This window comes from Aquarana catesbeiana, linkage group LG03 (genome assembly GCF_042186555.1).
Source record: "Aquarana catesbeiana isolate 2022-GZ linkage group LG03, ASM4218655v1, whole genome shotgun sequence".
NCBI lineage: Eukaryota > Metazoa > Chordata > Amphibia > Anura > Ranidae > Aquarana > Aquarana catesbeiana.
In genome coordinates this window covers 632,557,310-632,575,062 of record NC_133326.1, presented here as the reverse complement: position 1 = coordinate 632,575,062, position 17,753 = coordinate 632,557,310, and the positions used below count along the sequence as shown (strand labels likewise).

Here is a 17,753-nt window from a genome sequence, read left to right as displayed (position 1 = left end):
GAAATCAAAAGTGCTAATTTTAAAGGCTAATATGCAAGTTATTGTCATAAAAAGTGTTTGGGGACCTGGGTCCTGCCCCAGGGGACATGGATCAATGAAAAAAAAAGTTTTAAAAACGGCCGTTTTTTCAGGAGCAGTGATTTTAATAATACTTAAAGTCAATCAATAAAAGTGTAATATCCCTTTAAATTTCGTACCTGGGGGGTGTCTATAGTGTGCCTGTAAAGGGGCGCATGTTTCCTGTGTTTAGAACAGTCTGACAGCAAAATGACATTTTGAAGGAAAAAACTCATTTAAAACTACCCGCGGCTATTGCATTGCCGACAATACACATAGAAGTTCATTGATAAAAACGGCATGGGAATTCCCCAAAGGGGAACCCCGAACCAAAATTAAAAAAAAAAAAAAATGACGTGGGGTTCCCCCTAAATTCCATACCAGACCCTTCAGGTCTGGTATGGATTTTAAGGGGAACCCCGCGCCAAAAAAAAAAAAAAAAAAAAACGGCGTGGGGTCCCCCCAAAAATCCATACCAGACCCTTATCCGAGCACGCAACCTGGCAGGCCGCAGGAAAAGAGGGGGGGACAAGAGTGCGGCCCCCCCTCCCTCCTGAACCGTACCAGGCCACATGCCCTCAACATTGGGAGGGTGCTTTGGGGTAGCCCCCCAAAACACCTTGTCCCCATGTTGATGAGGACAAGGGCCTCATCCCCACAACCCTGGCCGGTGGTTGTGGGGGTCTGCGGGCGGGGGGCTTATCGGAATCTGGAAGCCCCCTTTAACAAGGTGACCCCCAGATCCCGGCCCCCCCCTGTGTGAAATGGTAAGGGGGTACATAAGTACCCCTACCATTTCACGAAAAAAGTGTCAAAAATGTTAAAAATGACAAGAGACAGTTTTTGACAATTCCTTTATTTAAATGCTTCTTCTTTCTTCTATCTTCCTTCATCTTCTGGTTCTTCTGGCTCTTCTGGTTCTTCTGGTTCTTCCTCCGGCGTTCTCGTCCAGCATCTCCTCCGCGGCGTCTTCTGTCTTCTTCTCCTCGGGCCGCTCCGCACCCATGGCATGGGGGGGGAGGCTCCCGCTCTTCTCTTCTTCTCTTCTTCTTTTCTTCTTTTCTTCTTTTCTTCTCTTCTTCTCTTCTTCTCTTCTTCTTTTCTTCTCTTCTTCTTTTCTTCTCTTCTTCTTTTCTTCTCTTCTTCTTTTCTTCTCTTCTTCTTCATTTTCTTCTCCGGGCCGCTCCGCAATCCATGCTGGCATGGAGGGAGGCTCCCGCTGTGTGACGGCGCTCCTCGTCTGACAGTTCTTAAATAACGGGGGGGCGGGGCCACCCGGTGACCCCGCCCCCTCTGACGCACGGTGACTTGACGGGACTTCCCTGTGACGTCACGGGGAATGCCACAGGGAAGTCCCGTCAAGTCACCGTGCGTCAGAGGGGGGCGGGGTCACCGGGTGGCCCCGCCCCCCCGTTATTTAAGAACTGTCAGACGAGGAGCGCCGTCACACAGCGGGAGCCTCCCTCCATGCCAGCATGGATTGCGGAGCGGCCCGGAGAAGAAAATGAAGAAGAAGAGAAGAAAAGAAGAAAAGAAGAAGAGAAGAAGAGAAGAGCGGGAGCCTCCCCCCCATGCCATGGGTGCGGAGCGGCCCGAGGAGAAGAAGACAGAAGACGCCGCGGAGGAGATGCTGGACGAGAACGCCAGAGGAAGAACCAGAAGAACCAGAAGAGCCAGAAGAACCAGAAGATGAAGGAAGATAGAAGAAAGAAGAAGCATTTAAATAAAGGAATTGTCAAAAACTGTCTCTTGTCATTTTTAACATTTTTGACACTTTTTTCGTGAAATGGTAGGGGTACTTATGTACCCCCTTACCATTTCACACAGGGGGGGGGGCGGGGATCTGGGGGTCACCTTGTTAAAGGGGGCTTCCAGATTCCGATAAGCCCCCCGCCCGCAGACCCCCACAACCACCGGCCAGGGTTGTGGGGATGAGGCCCTTGTCCTCATCAACATGGGGACAAGGTGTTTTGGGGGGCTACCCCAAAGCACCCTCCCAATGTTGAGGGCATGTGGCCTGGTACGGTTCAGGAGGGAGGGGGGCCGCACTCTTGTCCCCCCCTCTTTTCCTGCGGCCTGCCAGGTTGCGTGCTCGGATAAGGGTCTGGTATGGATTTTTGGGGGGACCCCACGCCGTTTTTTTTTTTTTTTTTGGCGCGGGGTTCCCCTTAAAATCCATACCAGACCTGAAGGGTCTGGTATGGAATTTAGGGGGAACCCCACGTCATTTTTTTTTTTTAATTTTGGCCGGGGTTCCCCTTAATATCCATACCAGACCTGAAGGGCCTGGTATGGAATTTAGGGGGACCCCCACGTCATTTTTTTTTTTTTAATTTTGGTTCGGGGTTCCCCTTTGGGGAATTCCCATGCCGTTTTTATCAATGAACTTCTATGTGTATTGTCGGCAATGCAATAGCCGCGGGTAGTTTTAAATGAGTTTTTTCCTTCAAAATGTCATTTTGCTGTCAGACTGTTCTAAACACAGGAAACATGCGCCCCTTTACAGGCACACTATAGACACCCCCCAGGTACGAAATTTAAAGGGATATTACACTTTTATTGTTTGACTTTAAGCATTATTAAAATCACTGCTCCTGAAAAAACGGCCGTTTTTAAAACTTTTTTTTGCATTGATCCATGTCCCCTGGGGCAGGACCCAGGTCCCCAAACACTTTTTATGACAATAACTTGCATATAAGCCTTGAAAATTAGCACTTTTGATTATTCATGTTCGTGTCCCATAGACTTTAACGGTGTTCGCATGTTCGAACGAACTTTTTTCCTGTTCGCATGTTCTGGTGCGAACCGAACAGGGGGGTGTTCGGCTCATCCCTACCATGCAATATATTGGGATGTTGGCAACAAAAAATTGAGTTTTCTCATTCTCCATAGTGGTTCCCTTTCTATAATTCCTTTTCTAAATGAACATATTGAACACACTCTCTCTCTGTGTTCATTCATAGCTGAAGCATATTAAACTGTGATTAGTATGCTTCAACTTGTGAATGAACAGGAAGCTGCTCAGCACAGAGCTCCTCCCATTCATTCCCTGTGCAGTGCAGCTGAGGCTGCAGAGAAAGAGACGTGTGTTTGAGCTTTGGGGTGCACACCCTAATAAAATGGGCTGCGCACACCTATGACTTATAGGTATGCCCTATTATAGGCTTACCTATAGGTACAACTTGAAAATGGAGGTTTACAACCTCTTTCAGAAAATGGTTTTCTATAATGTAAAGAGAATGTAGCTTATACATTAAAATATAAACTGTATTTGAGATTATTACTAAGAGAAGCTCTAAATCAGAGCCCTTCAGCTTTCACCTGGTTATCGATCTCCAGTGTTATCTTCTACTGCTGTAATGGGTGTGAACAAGTAACATGATGAACATAACTTTCTTTGCAGTGTGCTCTTGTCTCTGTTCTCTCACCTGTACATCCATTTTCTGTTCTGTTATCGGATGGACAGAACTCTGTTTCATTTCCTCTGCGGTAGCCTTTGTTACACTCACAGAAATATCCTCCATCTGTGTTGTTACAACCTGCGTGGGTGCTACAATTATGGGTGCCTTCAATACACTCTTGTATATCTAAAAAAAAAGCAAAGTGAGAGACACATGACTTATCTGTCAGTGTAAACAGTTCCTGACTGCTGTGATTGGCTGGCAGCTCCCTGCTTGCTGTGACATCACACAACCACATCAGGGCTCCTGTACCACTGTTTTTACTGTAATAAGGGTGAACAGCGGGCCTACAGCCCTAATTTATACTTATTGTTGTTTGTTGTTGCCCTGCAAAGTAACCCTGACACCCTCAGTCTTAACCTGGCCGCACAATGTACAAAGCTTACTTTAAATGCAAAAAAAAAAAAAAATCTATCTGAAAGAATAGACAATCTGCTTTGAGCTAATGAAAAAAAGCCCAGTTCATCCAATCATTTTGATAAATGTTTAGCCCTCGGTGACACGAGTACGACTTCAGGCCCGACATACAATTTACAAATCGTACCTGAAGTAGCATCTAATGTGTTTCTATGGCAGTGTCTTATTAGGTACAATTTCAAGTAGTACTATTTGAGAAGTAGTTCATGTATTACTTTTTCAGGACTTCAGCAGGATTTCACTGCCATAGACTATGATGTAAATTGTGCTGCAAACTGTGCCTGTGTCCTTATCAGCACTACTTGAGCCTGAAAGAAGTGAAAGATTAACCCTTTGCTAGTTAAACTTTTGTATAGAACATCACTATTTCTCCCTGTGACATGGACAGCCCATCTCATAAAAGTAGCACTGAAGTCGGATCAAATGTTACAAATCCCACAGAAGTATTTGAAGTCAGGCTTTAAAATCGCACTACTTTAACTTGTACCCGAAGTGACCGCAGGCTTAATACATTTTCATCCAATGTTTCTGAATAAATTAGATCTTACACAAGTCCACTAAAGTCTATTTTTCTGTACAATTCTAGCCATATTGTACGTGGCTAGCTTTATGCTAAATATATATTTATTTTTATTACATATTTATAAAAGAAAACCCCTATGTAAGGGAATAAAATATTTTGCTTAAAAATACCCATAAAGAAATTAATCTTCCCATGAGAACTTTTTCACACATTTGTTTTTAAAAAGCAAAAACAGTATTTAGTGATAACAATACACATTTGATGGAAAAAGAACAGAAATAAGGATGGAAAATAATGAAGGGGTTAATATCTAGGGAGATCAAAGGGTTAAATGTGTTCCAAACAAGTGTTTATGTATGTGATATGTGCTGCTTTTACTGGGGATCTATTTTTTTCATTCCCTGCTTAGCGGGTGGGAGAACGCACCCCTACCCTGAAATGCAGGATCATATAATATATATATATATATATATATATATATATATATATATATATATATATATATATATATATATATATATATATATATATATATATTACACACACATAGTATCTCACAAAAGTGTCTCACCCCTCACATTTTTGTAAATGTTTTATTCTATCTTTTCATGTGACAACACTGAAGACATGGCACTTTGCTACAATGTAAAGTAGTGAGTGTACAGCTTGTATAACAAAATAACTCAACACACAGCCATTAATGTTTAAACCGTTGGCAACAAAAGTGAGTACACCCCTAAGTGAAAGTGTCCAAATTGGCCCCAAAGTGTCTATATTTTGTGTGGTCACCATTATTTTCCAGCACTAACTTAACCCTCTTGGGCATGGAGTTCACCAGAGCTTCACAAGTTGCCACTGGAGTCCTCTTCCACTCCTCCATGACGACATCACAGAGCTGGTGGATGTTGGAGACCTTGCGCTCCTCCACCTTCTGTTTGAGGATGCCCCACAGGCATAGGGTTTAGGTCTGGAGACATACTTGGCCAGTCCATCACCTTTACCCTCAGCTTCTTTAGCAAGGCAGTGGCCATCTTGGAGGTGTGCTTGGGGTTGTTATCATGTTGGAATACTGCCCTGCAGCCCAGTCTCTGAAGGGAGGGGATCATGCTCTGCTTCAATATGTCACAGTACATGTTGGCACTCATGGTTCCCTCAATGAACTGTAGCTCCCCAGTGCCAGCAGCACTCATGCGGCCCAGACCATGACACTCCCACCACCATGCTTGACTGTAGGCAAAACACACTTATCTTTGTACTCTTCACCTGGTTGCCACCACACACGCTTGATACCATCTGAATCAAATAAATTTATCTCGGTCTCATCAGGCCACAGGACATGGTTCAAGTAATCCATGTCCTTAGTCTGCTTGTCTTCAGCAAACTGTTTGCAGGCTTTCTTGTGCATCATCTTTAGAAGAGGATTCCTTCTGGGACGACAGCCATGCAGACCAATTTAAAGCAGTGTGAAGCGTATGTTTTGAGCACTGACAGGCTGACCCCCCACCCCTTCAACCTCTGCAGCAATGCTGGCAGCACTCATACGTCTATTTCCCAAAGACAACCTCTGGATATGATGCTGAGCATGTGCACTTCTTTGGTCGACCATGGCGAGGCCTGTTCTGAGTGGAACCTGTCCTGTTAAACCGCTGTATGGTCTTGGCCACCATGCTGCAGCTCAGTTTCAGGGTCTTGGCAATCTTATAGCTTAGGCCATCTTTATGTAGAGCAACAATTCTTTTTTTCAGATCCTCAGAGAGTTCTTTTTCATGAGGTGCCATGTTGAACTTCCAGTGACAGGATGAGAGAGTGAGAGCGATAACACCAAATTAAACACACCTGCTCCCCATTCACACCTGAGACCTTGTGACGCTAATAAGTCACATGACACCGGGGAGGAAAAATGGATAACTGGGCCCAATTTGGACATTTTCACTTATGGGTGTACTCACTTTTTTGCCAGCGGTTTAGACATTAATGGCTGTGTGTTGCGTTATTTTGAGGGGACAGCAAATTTACACTGTTATACAAGTTGTACGCTCACTACTTTACATTTTAGCAAAGTCTTTTGTGAGATGCTGTCAGCAGGTGGTTGCTAAGTGGTTTAATCTGTGTAGCCGGTGCCCCGTCTTTCTCCTGCACCTTGCCTCCGCTAGTACACAGGCTCTCCTGTGAGGGAGAGAGAGAAAAACTGCCTGTTGGTGTCTGTCTGTGGTGGATTTCTCTCCCCTCCTTTTTTCCTCCTCACTGACTCACACAGGGCTGCTCACTCTGCACCCTCCCCTGTGTCCCTATTGGAAGGAGGAGGAAAGCCAATTATAGGAGCAATTACAGGAGCCAATCAGAGGGACTTTAACAAGCAACAGCAGCTGCAAAGGATTCTGGGATATGTTGTCCCTATCACAAACAGCCCCATAACCTTGTATGGGGGCAGGAACTACAAAAGCCAGCATGTTCTGGGAGCAAAGGAAATGGGAGACTCCATCCTGCTGATCTGAGGAGATTTTCAGTTACCACAAGGAGGGAGAAGAGACTGGACTCAGGGGAGAGGTATTGCCTCCCGGGTCAGTCCACAACTCATGTACAAGCTCCACAGCTGGTCGGAGACATTCAGCCTGAGAGATGTGCACATCCGGGTATACCTGCATTGACGCTGGTAAAGCGTTCCAGTGTGAGGTGACCAGTCGGGTCACCAGAAGTGCCTGTCTGTTTCCAGGACGTTCGTTTGGGCCTGACCGCAGGACTTTGGTGGGGGGGCACTTGCCCATTTGCAGGAAACAAGGACACCAACAAGAAAACAAGTGCACCAACTAAAGTAGCTAGCCGAAGATCCAAGGCCTCATCTTTCTTCCAGGGGACTGAAGTTACTGGTGCCATACGGGCACGCACACACATACTCAGGGCTCCGTATTTGTAGTGTATGTGCGGGATAGTCTAACTTGGGAGTTACTGACAGGGTATTACACTGAGATCTTGTCTTTCTGCTATGCAGGAAGACTGATCTCTGTGTTATCACAGGCAGCCCATCCCCCATACAGTTAGTAAACACACCCAGGGAACACAGTTAACCCCTTGATCACCCCTGATGTTAACCTCTTCCCTGCCACTGTCATTAGTACAATGTCAGTGCCTATTTTTAGCATTGATGACTGTAATAATGTCACTGGTTCCCAAAAAAAGTGTCAAAAATGTCAGTTAGGTGTCCGATTTGTCTGCCACAATGTCGCAGTCCCACTACAAATCACTGATCACCGCAATTACTAGTAAAAAGAAAATAACAAAAAAAAAAAAATGCCATAAACCTATCCCCTATTTTGTAGACATGATAACTTGTGCGCAATACAATATATATATATATATATATATATATATATATATATATATATCACTATACGCTTATTGTTTTTTTTTTTATACCAAAAATATGTAGCAGAATACATATTGGCCTAAATAGTTGATGAAATTAGTTTTTTTAGATTTTTTTAATTGGACATGTTTTATAACAGAAAATAAAAAATATAGTTTTTTTCAAAATTGTGGGTCTTTTTTTAGCGCAAAAAATAAAAACCGCAGAGGTGATCAAATACCACCAAAAGAAAGCTCTATTTGTGGAAAAAAAAGCATAAAAATTTTATTTGTGTACAACGTCGCACGACCACGCAATTGTCAGCTAAATTAATGCCATCTCCTGCTCAAAATGATATCCATTAAACAAAATGGGGTTGATTTACTAAAGGCAAATAGACTGTTGCTCCAAAGCTTAGTAAATGAGCAAAAGCTCTCCTGACTTCCATCATCCAATCGCAGCAAGCAAAAATGCTGTTTTTTTTTAACCAGTTGCCGACCGCCGCACGACGATGTACGTCGACAAAGCGGCACGGGCAGGCAAAAGGGCTTACATGTACGTCCTTGCCTGCCCGCGGGTGGGCGGTCCGATCGGACCCCCCCCCCCGGTGCCAGCGACGGTCGGATCGAGGTCAGGGTCGATCAAAGGTGAGGGGAAGGCCTTTCATTCGTGGCTCCCCCCTCGCGATCGCTCCTGGCCAATGAAAAGCTTCCTCGGCTTCTGTGAATGTAAACAGAAGCGGAGGAAGTGATGTCATCTCTCCTCGAGCCGGTCTTTTCGTCCGGCGCAGAGGAGAGAAGACATCCAAGTAAGTGCACCAACACTACACTAACAGTAGAACACGCAGGCACACTTGTCACCCCCCTGTACCCCCTGTCACTCTGACACCAATAGCAGGTTTTTTTTTTTTCTGATTTATTGCATTGGTGTCAGTTTGTGTCAGTTGCAAGTGTTAGGGCAGTTAGGTTAGCCCCCTTTAGGTCTAGGGTACCCCCCTTTAGGTCCAGGGTACCCCCCTAATAAAGTTTTAACCCCGTGATCACTTCCCGTCGCCAGTGTCACTAAGCGATCGTTTTTCTGATCGCTGTATTAGTGACACAGGTGACGCTAGTTAGGGAGGTAAGTATATAGGTTTGCTGTCAGTGTTTTATAGCGACAGGGACCCCCATATACTACCTACTAAAGGTTTTAACCCCTTGATTGCCCCCTAGTTAACCCTTTCACCAGTGATCACCATATAATTGTTACGGGTGACGCTGGTTAGTTGGTTTGTTTTTTGTAGTTTATTGTAGTTTATTACAGTTTTAGGGCACCCGCCGTTTATTACCTTATAAAGGTTTAACCCCCTAATTGCCCAGCGGTGATAGAAGTTAAGTTTTTAGGATCAGATAAGGTCTGCGTCGCCCCAGGCAGCGTCAGGTTAGCGCCAGTACCGCTAACACCCACGCACGCAGCATACACCTCCCTTAGTGCTATAGTATCTGAACGGATCGATATCTGATCCGATCAGATCTATACTCCCCAGCAGTTTAGGGTCCCCCAAAAAAACGCAGTGTTAGCGGGATCAGCCCAGATACCTGCTAGCACCTGCGTTTTGCTCCTCGGCCCAGCCCAGCCCAGCCCAGCCCACCCAAGTGCAGTATCGATCGATAACTGTCACAAAACACTAAGCACACATAACTGCAGCGTTCGCAGAGTCAGGCCTGATCCCTGCGATCGCTAACAGTTTTTTGGTAGCGCTTTGAATCAGTCGCTGACAGTCAGGAGCTTTTTTGCCTGTGAGTCTCACTAGTGTACCCCTAAATTTAGAGCCCAAAATGGCAAATCGAAGGTACACTAGTGAAGAGGCCTACACGTTTCTGAGCATGACAGATAGTGAAGAGGAAGTCACTCATCTGTCAAGTTCAAGCTCAGAATACGAACCTGTAGAGGACAGCGGCTCCATGACAGATAGCTCTGACGACGGAGTTGTGGTCCCTGCTAGGGTCAGGCGTACCAGACCCCGAACTTCTTCTTCTGTCCTTGAAGTGCAAGAACCGCAGGGCTCTCGTATGGAGCAGAGAAGTACTAGTGCCGCTACTCCTTCTGGTGAACTGGCAAGCACCAGCGGCCTAGTACACCCTGGTCGTACATCCAGCACTGCAGTATCACGTGGTGACGTGGCGAGTCCCATAAGTGCAGTTCAAGCTGGCGAGGTGGCAAGCACAACTAGTGTCCCGCTGCCACCAAGAAGACAAAGACAGGCCCGTCGTGCCCATAGTGCCCTTCCTGCTGCATTCGCCAATCCGAGTTGGGTACCCACCACTTCTGCAGCACCCGTACTTCCCCCTTTCACTGGCCAACCCGGAATTCAGGTGGAAACAGTTGACTTTATGCCACTGGATTTTTATTCACTGTTTTTCACCGAAGATCTCTATAGATCTATTGTGGACCAAAGCAATTTGTACGCTGGTCAACACATCGCCACTATTCCCCAGTCCTCCCTTGCCAGAGATTGGAGACCAATTACGGTCTCCGAATGTAAGATCTTTCTGGGCCTTTCCCTCAACATGGGCATAACCAAAAAGAGTGAGTTGCGGTCATATTGGTCCACTGACCCAATTCACCATATGCCCGTGTTCTCTGCTTCAATGGCCAGGGCACGATAGGAGCAGATTTTGCGGTTCATGCACTTCAACGACAATGAACTCTGTCGTCCTCGTGGAGACCCTGCATACGATCGGCTCTACAAAATTCGGCCCCTCATAAACCACTTCAACCAACGTTTTGCAGACTTGTTTACTCCCCATCAAGTTGTCTGCGTTGATGAGTCCCTGATTAAGTTTTCTGGCCGCTTGTCCTTCAAACAGTACCTTCCCAGCAAGCGTGCCAGATACGGGGTCAAGATGTATAAGCTCTGTGACAGGGCCACAGGATATACATGTAGATTTATGGTTTACGAGGGCAAAGATAGTCACATAGAGCCGATAAACTGCCCTGACTACATAGGAAGCGCTGGCAAGATAGTGTGGGACTTGGTGTCACCCTTATTCGGAAAGGGGTACCACTTGTACGTGGACAATTATTATATGAGCGTGCCACTTTTTAGTCACTTGTTTGATCAGCAGATTGGAGCATGTGGCACCGTGCGACCTAATCGCCGGGGCTTTCCCCAGCGGCTTGTAGAGTCCCGTCTTAGGCTGGGGGAGAGAGCCTGCTTGAAGTATAATAATTTGCTCGCTATGAAGTGGAGGGATAAGAAGAATGTTTTCGTTCTCACCTCCCTTCATGCAGACACGACGACCCAAATTACTACGGCGACTGGTGTTGTGGAGAAACCCCTCTGTGTCCACGAATACAACCTTAATATGGGAGGGGTGGACCTCAACGACCAGTTGTTGGCGCCGTACCTAATTGCCCGTAAGGCCAGACGCTGGTACAAAAAAGTGTCTGTTTATTTATTTCAATTGGCTTTGCTGAATGCTCATGTGCTATACAGAGCTTCAGGACGGACTGGATCCTTCCTTAAATTCCAGGAAGAGATCGTCAGAGCCCTTCTGTTTCCAGACGGTGCTCCACCTCACCTTCCCAATCCAAATGCAGTAGGCTGGCTGCATGAGAGGCATTTTCCTTATGTCCTCCAGGGTACCCCTACCCAACGAGCCCCCCAAAGAAAATGTCGTGTCTGCAGAAAGCGTGGATTTAGGCATGACACCCGGTATTATTGTCCCTCCTGTCCTGGCAATCCTGGTCTTTGCATTGGTGAATGTTTTGAACGCTACCATACACTAGTTGAGTATTAGCGTAGGGTACAGCACTGCACAGACTAGGACACACTTCCACAGGGTCTCCCAAGATGCCATCGCATTTTGAGAGACCCAAACCTGGAACCGTTACAGTTTTAAAAGTTACAGTTATAAAAAAAAAAAAAAAGTAAAAAAAAAAAAATACACAAAAAAAATATAAAATAAAAAAACCAAAAATAGTTGTCGTTTTATTGTTCTCTCTCTCTCTATTTTCTCTCTATTGTTCTGCTCTTTTTTACTGTATTCTATTCTGCAATGTTTTATTGTTATGTTTTATCATGTTTGCTTTTCAGGTATGCAATTTTTTTATAGTTTACTGTGTTTTAAACATTTTTTTGTTTTCAGGTACGCCATTCAGCTGCAGCGCGGATTTATTTATCTTGACAGCAACAGCGTTTGCTCCCACGATACATAAAGCCGTGACTCCAGCGCTGTCGGAGGTGATTTCACCACCACAGTTACATACTTCAGCATATATGCCAAAGCGTGGGGGCAGAAGTGGGTGGAGGAGCGATTTGCTCCTGCCTTTTGCGGGAGGATGCCCCCATGCTTCGGCATATATATATTTTAGGTAGGCACAGGTTGCGTTAAATGTTTTATTTTGTACTATGTTTTTTTTTGTATTTGCTTTGCAGGTATGGTAAGTATTACTGTTATACTGTAATGTTACTTTGTTTTTGTTAACCATCATTTGCTTAGCAGGTACGCCATTCAGTTGCAGCGCGGATTTATTTATCTTGACAGCAACAGCATTTGCTCCCACGATACATAAAGCCGTGACTCCAGCGCTGTCGGAGGTGATTTCACCACCACAGTTACATACTTCAGCATATATGCCGAAGCGTGGGGGCAGCAGTGGGTGGAGGAGCAATTTGCTCCTGCCTTTTGCGGGAGGATGCCCCCATGCTTCGGCATATATAAATGGTGCATGTATGCCCATCATTAGAAGTGGGTGGATGAAGGGAGGTATTCTAATGGTGGGCATACCCACCGATCAATATCTTTTTTTCGTTCAGCCCACAGGCTGCATGAAAAAAAAGTTTACAATATATGACCAACAAGGACCAGCAACGTACTGGTATGTTGCAGGACTTTGAGTGGTTATACCAGAATGATGCCTGCAGGTTTAGGTATCATCTTGGTATCATTCTTTTCAGCCAGCGGTCGGCTTTCATGTAAAAGCAATCCTAGCGGCTAATTAGCCTCTAGACTGCTTTTACAAGCAGTGGGAGGAAATGACCCCCCCCCACCGTCTTCCATGTTTTTCTCTGGCTCTCCTGTCCCAACAGGGAACCTGAGAATGCAGCCGGTGATTCGGCCAGCTGACCATAGAGCTGATCAGAGAACAGAATGGCTCCAAACATCTCTATGGCCTAAGAATCCGGAAGCTACGAGCAATTCATGACTTAGATTTCGCCGGATGTAAACAGCGCCATTGGGAAATTGGGAAAGCATTTTATCACACTGATCTTGGTGTGGTCAGATGCTTTGAGGGCAGAGGAGAGATCTAGGGTCTAATAGACCCCAATTTTTTCAAAAAAGAGTACCTGTCACTACCTATTGCTATCATAGGGGATATTTACATTCCCTGAGAAAACAATAAAAATGATTTAAAAAAAATAAAAATGAAAGGAACAGTTTAAAAATAAGATAAAAAAATCAAAAAATTAATAAAAAAAAAAAAAAAAAAGCACCCCTGTCCCCCCCTGCTCTCGCGCAAAGGCGAACGCAAGCGTCGGTCTGGCGTCAAATGTAAACAGCAATTGCACCATGCATGTGAGGTATCACCGCGAAGGTCAGATCGAGGGCAGTAATTTTAGCAGTAGACCTCCTCTGTAAATCTAAAGTGGTAACCTGTAAAGGCTTTTAAAGGCTTTTAAAAATGTATTTAGTTTGTTGCCACTGCACGTTTGTGCGCAATTTTAAAACATGTCATGTTTGGTATCCATGTACTCGGCCTAAGATCATCTTTTTTATTTCATCAAACATTTGGGCAATATAGTGTGTTTTAGTGCATTAAAATTTTAAAAAGTGTGTTTTTTCCCCAAAAAATGCGTTTGAAAAATCGCTGCGCAAATACTGTGTGAAAAAAAAAAATGAAACACCCACCATTTTAATCTGTAGGCCATTTGCTTTAAAAAAAATATATAATGTTTGGGGGTTCAAAGTAATTTTCTTGCAAAAAAAAAATAATTTTTTCATGTAAACAAAAAGTGTCAGAAAGGGCTTTGTCTTCAAGTGGTTGGAAGAGTGGGTGATGTGTGACATAAGCTTCTAAATGTTGTGCATAAAATGCCAGGACAGTTCAAACCCCCCCCCAAATGACCCCATTTTGGAAAGTAGACACCCCAAGCTATTTGCTGAGAGGCATGTCGAGTCCATGGAATATTTTATATTGTGACACAAGTTGCGGGAAAAAGACAAATTTTTTTTTTTTTGCACAAAGTTGTCACTAAATGATATATTGCTCAAACATGCCATGGGAATATGTGAAATTACACTCCAAAATACATTCTGTTGCCTCTCCTGAGTACGGGGATACCACATGCGTGAGACTTTTTGGGAGCCTAGCCGCGTACGGGACCCCGAAAACCAAGCACCGCCTTCAGGCTTTCTAAGGGCGTAAATTTTTGATTTCACTCTTCACTGCCTATCACAGTTTCGGAGGCCATGTAATGCCCAGATGGCACAAACCCCCCCCAAATGACCCCATTTTGGAAAATAGACACCCAAAGCTATTTGCTGAGAGGTATAGTGAGCATTTTGCAGACCTCACTTTTTGTCACAAACTTTTGAAAATTGAAAAAAGAAAAAAAAAAATATGTTTTTCTTGTCTTTCTTCATTTTCAAAAACAAATGAGAGCTGCAAAATACTCACCATGCCTCTCAGCAAATAGCTTGGGGTGTCTACTTTCCAAAATGGGGTCATTTTGGGGCGGTTTTGTGCTATCTTGGTATTGTATGGTCTTCAAAACTGTGATGGGTAGTAAGGAGTGAAATCAAAAATTAACGCTCTTAGAAATCCTGAAGGCGGTGATTGGATTTTGGGGCCCCGTATGAAGCTAGGCTCCCAAAAAGTGCCACTCATGTGGTATCCCCGTACTCAGGAGAAGCAGCAGAATGTATTTTGGGGTGTAATTCCACATATGCTCATGGCATGTTTGAGCAATATATCATTTAGTGACAACTTTGTGCAAAAAAAAAAAAAAAAAATTGTCACTTTCCCGCAACTTGTGTCAAAATATAAAATATTCCATGTACTCATCATGCCTCTCAGCAAATAGCTTGGGGTGTCTTCTTTCCTAAATAGGGTCATTTGGGGGGGGTTTTGTGCCATCTGGGCATTTTATGGCCTTCAAAAATGTGATAGGTAGTGAGGAGTGAAATCACAACTTTACCCCCTTAGAAATCCTGAAGGCGGTGCTGGGTTTTCGGGGCCCCGTACGCTGCTAGGCTCCCAAAAAGTCCCACACATGTGGTATCCCCATACTCAGGAGAATCAGCAGAATGTATTTTGGGGTGCAATTCCACATAAGCCCATGGCCTGTGTGAGCAATATATCATTTAGTGACAACTTTGTGCAAAAAAAAAAAAATTGTCACTTTCCCGCAACTTGTGTCAAAAAATAAAATATTCCATGGACTCAACATGCCTCTCAGCAAATAGCTTGGGGTGTCTACTTTCCAAAATGGGGTCATTTGGGGGGGTTTTGTGCCATCTTGGCATTTTATGGCCTTCAAAACTGTGATAGGTAGTGAGGAGTAAAATCAAAAATTTATGCCCTTTGAAATCCTGAAGGCGGTGCTTGATTTTCGGGGCCCCGTACGCGGCTAGGCTCCCAAAAAGTCCCACACATGTGGTATCCCCATACTCAGGAGAAGCAGCAGAATGTATTTTGGGGTGTAATTCCACATATGCCCATGGCCTGTGTGAGCAATATATCATTTAGTGACAACTTTTTGTAATTTTTTTTTTTTGTCATTATTCAATCACTTGGGACAAAAAAAATAAATATTCAATGGGTTCAACATGCCTCTCAGCAATTTCCTTGGGGTGTCTACTTTCCAAAATGGGGTCATTTGGGGGGGTTTTGTACTGCCCTGCCATTTTAGCACCTCATGAAATGACATAGACAGTCATAAACTAAAAGCTGTGTAAATTCCAGAAAATGTACCCTAGTTTGTAGGCGCTATAACTTTTGCGCAAACCAATAAATATACACTTATTGACATTTTTTTTACCAAAGACATGTGGCCGAATACATTTTGGCCTAAATGTATGACTAAAATTGATTTTAATGGATTTTTTTTATAACAAAAAGTAGAAAATATCATTTTTTTTCAAAATTTTCGGTCTTTTTCCGTTTATAGCGCAAAAAATAAAAGCGGCAGAGGTGATCAAATACCCTCAAAATAAAGCTCTATTTGTGGGAAGAAAAGGACGCAAATTTCGTTTGGGTACAGCATTGCATGACCGCGCAATTAGCAGTTAAAGCGACGCAGTGCCAAATTGTAAAAAGTGCTCTGGTCAAGAAGGGGGTAAATCCTTCCGGGGCTGAAGTGGTTAAATTTTCCTTGCATGTGATTGGGTATTCTATTCTTTGCAAAGTGAAGCTTCATCTCATTTACTAAGCTCTGAAGCAACTACACTTGCAGAGTGTACAGTTTATTTGCTTTGAGTAAATCAACCCCAATATGTAATGTTATCTTGTATCACAGAACATCCATAACAAAAACACATGCAGGTAGGTATCTTTTTTTCCCATATATATTCAGTCTTTTAATGTTCAGCTCTATAAATATTATACAGGGCACAAAGTCTTGTGAAAGCCAGCATTGTGACTCCTGTAGCCAATTGATGAAGGGGTCTGGGGTTATCTGCACAGCCTTTCTGCAGGGATTACATAACACCCACTGTGAGCTTCCTGTTGTATATGTGATGACATCATCACATTCAATGAGGATATTATCATTCTACCACCCTGATGACGTCACTGCAGTACCAGAGACTGTAGGAGCGAATGTATGTGATAACTTTCACTGTGTCACCATAAAGTTTGTCACCAAATGCAGATTTACTCACCTCCACAATAGATTAGAATTCTATTCCCTGGTTTATCAGTAGTAGTGTTGTATCCATCCATACAAGGACATTGTGAAGGGTCATCACAGTCATCATTTATGGGGCACTTCTTATTACCAGGACACTCTTTTCCATCTACAGAAAGATAGCAAGATACACAGAGATAATCTATTTATCACATCATGCTTTATTTGTTCAGTATCATTGATGTAATCATTTGACTTTCAAATCAGACACAATTTCTGTCCAGTGCCATACATACTAAAGAAATTCAGCATTGCAAGTCAGAAAATTATTTCAACAGAACAACAAAATTATCAATATTAAATTGTGTTGGAACAAAGGCTTGACAAGGGTAGCTAAGAGCTTACCCTGCTAAATACCACTTACCTATTTATACCATACTACCCTTTAATACAACTTAAATAACCACACAACACCTGAGGTGGGTTAAATGGCCAACATGGCCTTTATTAATAACCAACTTTTATTTAACAATACATAATGTAAACACCCACCTAAACTTCACTATGCTCACTGAAAGGTATAACTTTTAAGATCCAAGGCGGTACCAGTGTATCCACAACGCTCTTTGTTTGTGTCCGAGGCCCATCTAACTGAGTTGCCACCCCAGCCGCTATTTATAAAGACTCAGGGCCTAAACCCAGCTGACCTCAGCCACCCCAGGGTCCTTAATCTACACGGTCACTAGCCAGTGAACCGTTCCCACTCGAGGATACCATACCTGATGATTCCCCACTGTTTACCCAGAATGCATCACATTCTACCACCGCCAAGGATCCCAAAATGCCCCCAATACCACTCCAAATGGAAAAAACCTATACCACCATACCTATATGCAGGGCGGGAGGGAGGGAAGCTCTTGACCAGTTCAAAAAACTGTTGCAGCCCCACCCACTCCTCCTTATTTTATTAACTACTGGCTCCCCCCCTTTGCACCAAATATTAACCAATAATAACCTTTTAATTAAACTTATATGCCACACCTTAAACCTGACCTTGCTGGCTTGCCTTATCACCCTGTCATGTCCCCCTCCGCTGACTCATTCCTTCTCAGCTACGGG

General features: G+C 43.9%; 1 protein-coding gene across 11 annotated transcripts in view; it reads right to left on the bottom strand.

Annotated features, from left to right (window-relative positions):
- ADGRE5 (adhesion G protein-coupled receptor E5) overlaps positions 1–17,753 on the bottom strand; it is a 432,832-nt gene that overhangs the window by 128,163 nt on the left and 286,916 nt on the right. For all 11 annotated transcript variants that reach the window (XM_073622463.1, XM_073622473.1, XM_073622462.1 and 8 more), the window contains 2 exons: positions 16,669–16,803; positions 3,486–3,644 (listed from right to left, as the gene is read on the bottom strand). In XM_073622463.1, coding sequence (XP_073478564.1) covers positions 3,486–3,644; positions 16,669–16,803 — 294 coding nt within the window. The remainder of the gene's footprint in view (positions 1–3,485; positions 3,645–16,668; positions 16,804–17,753) is intronic.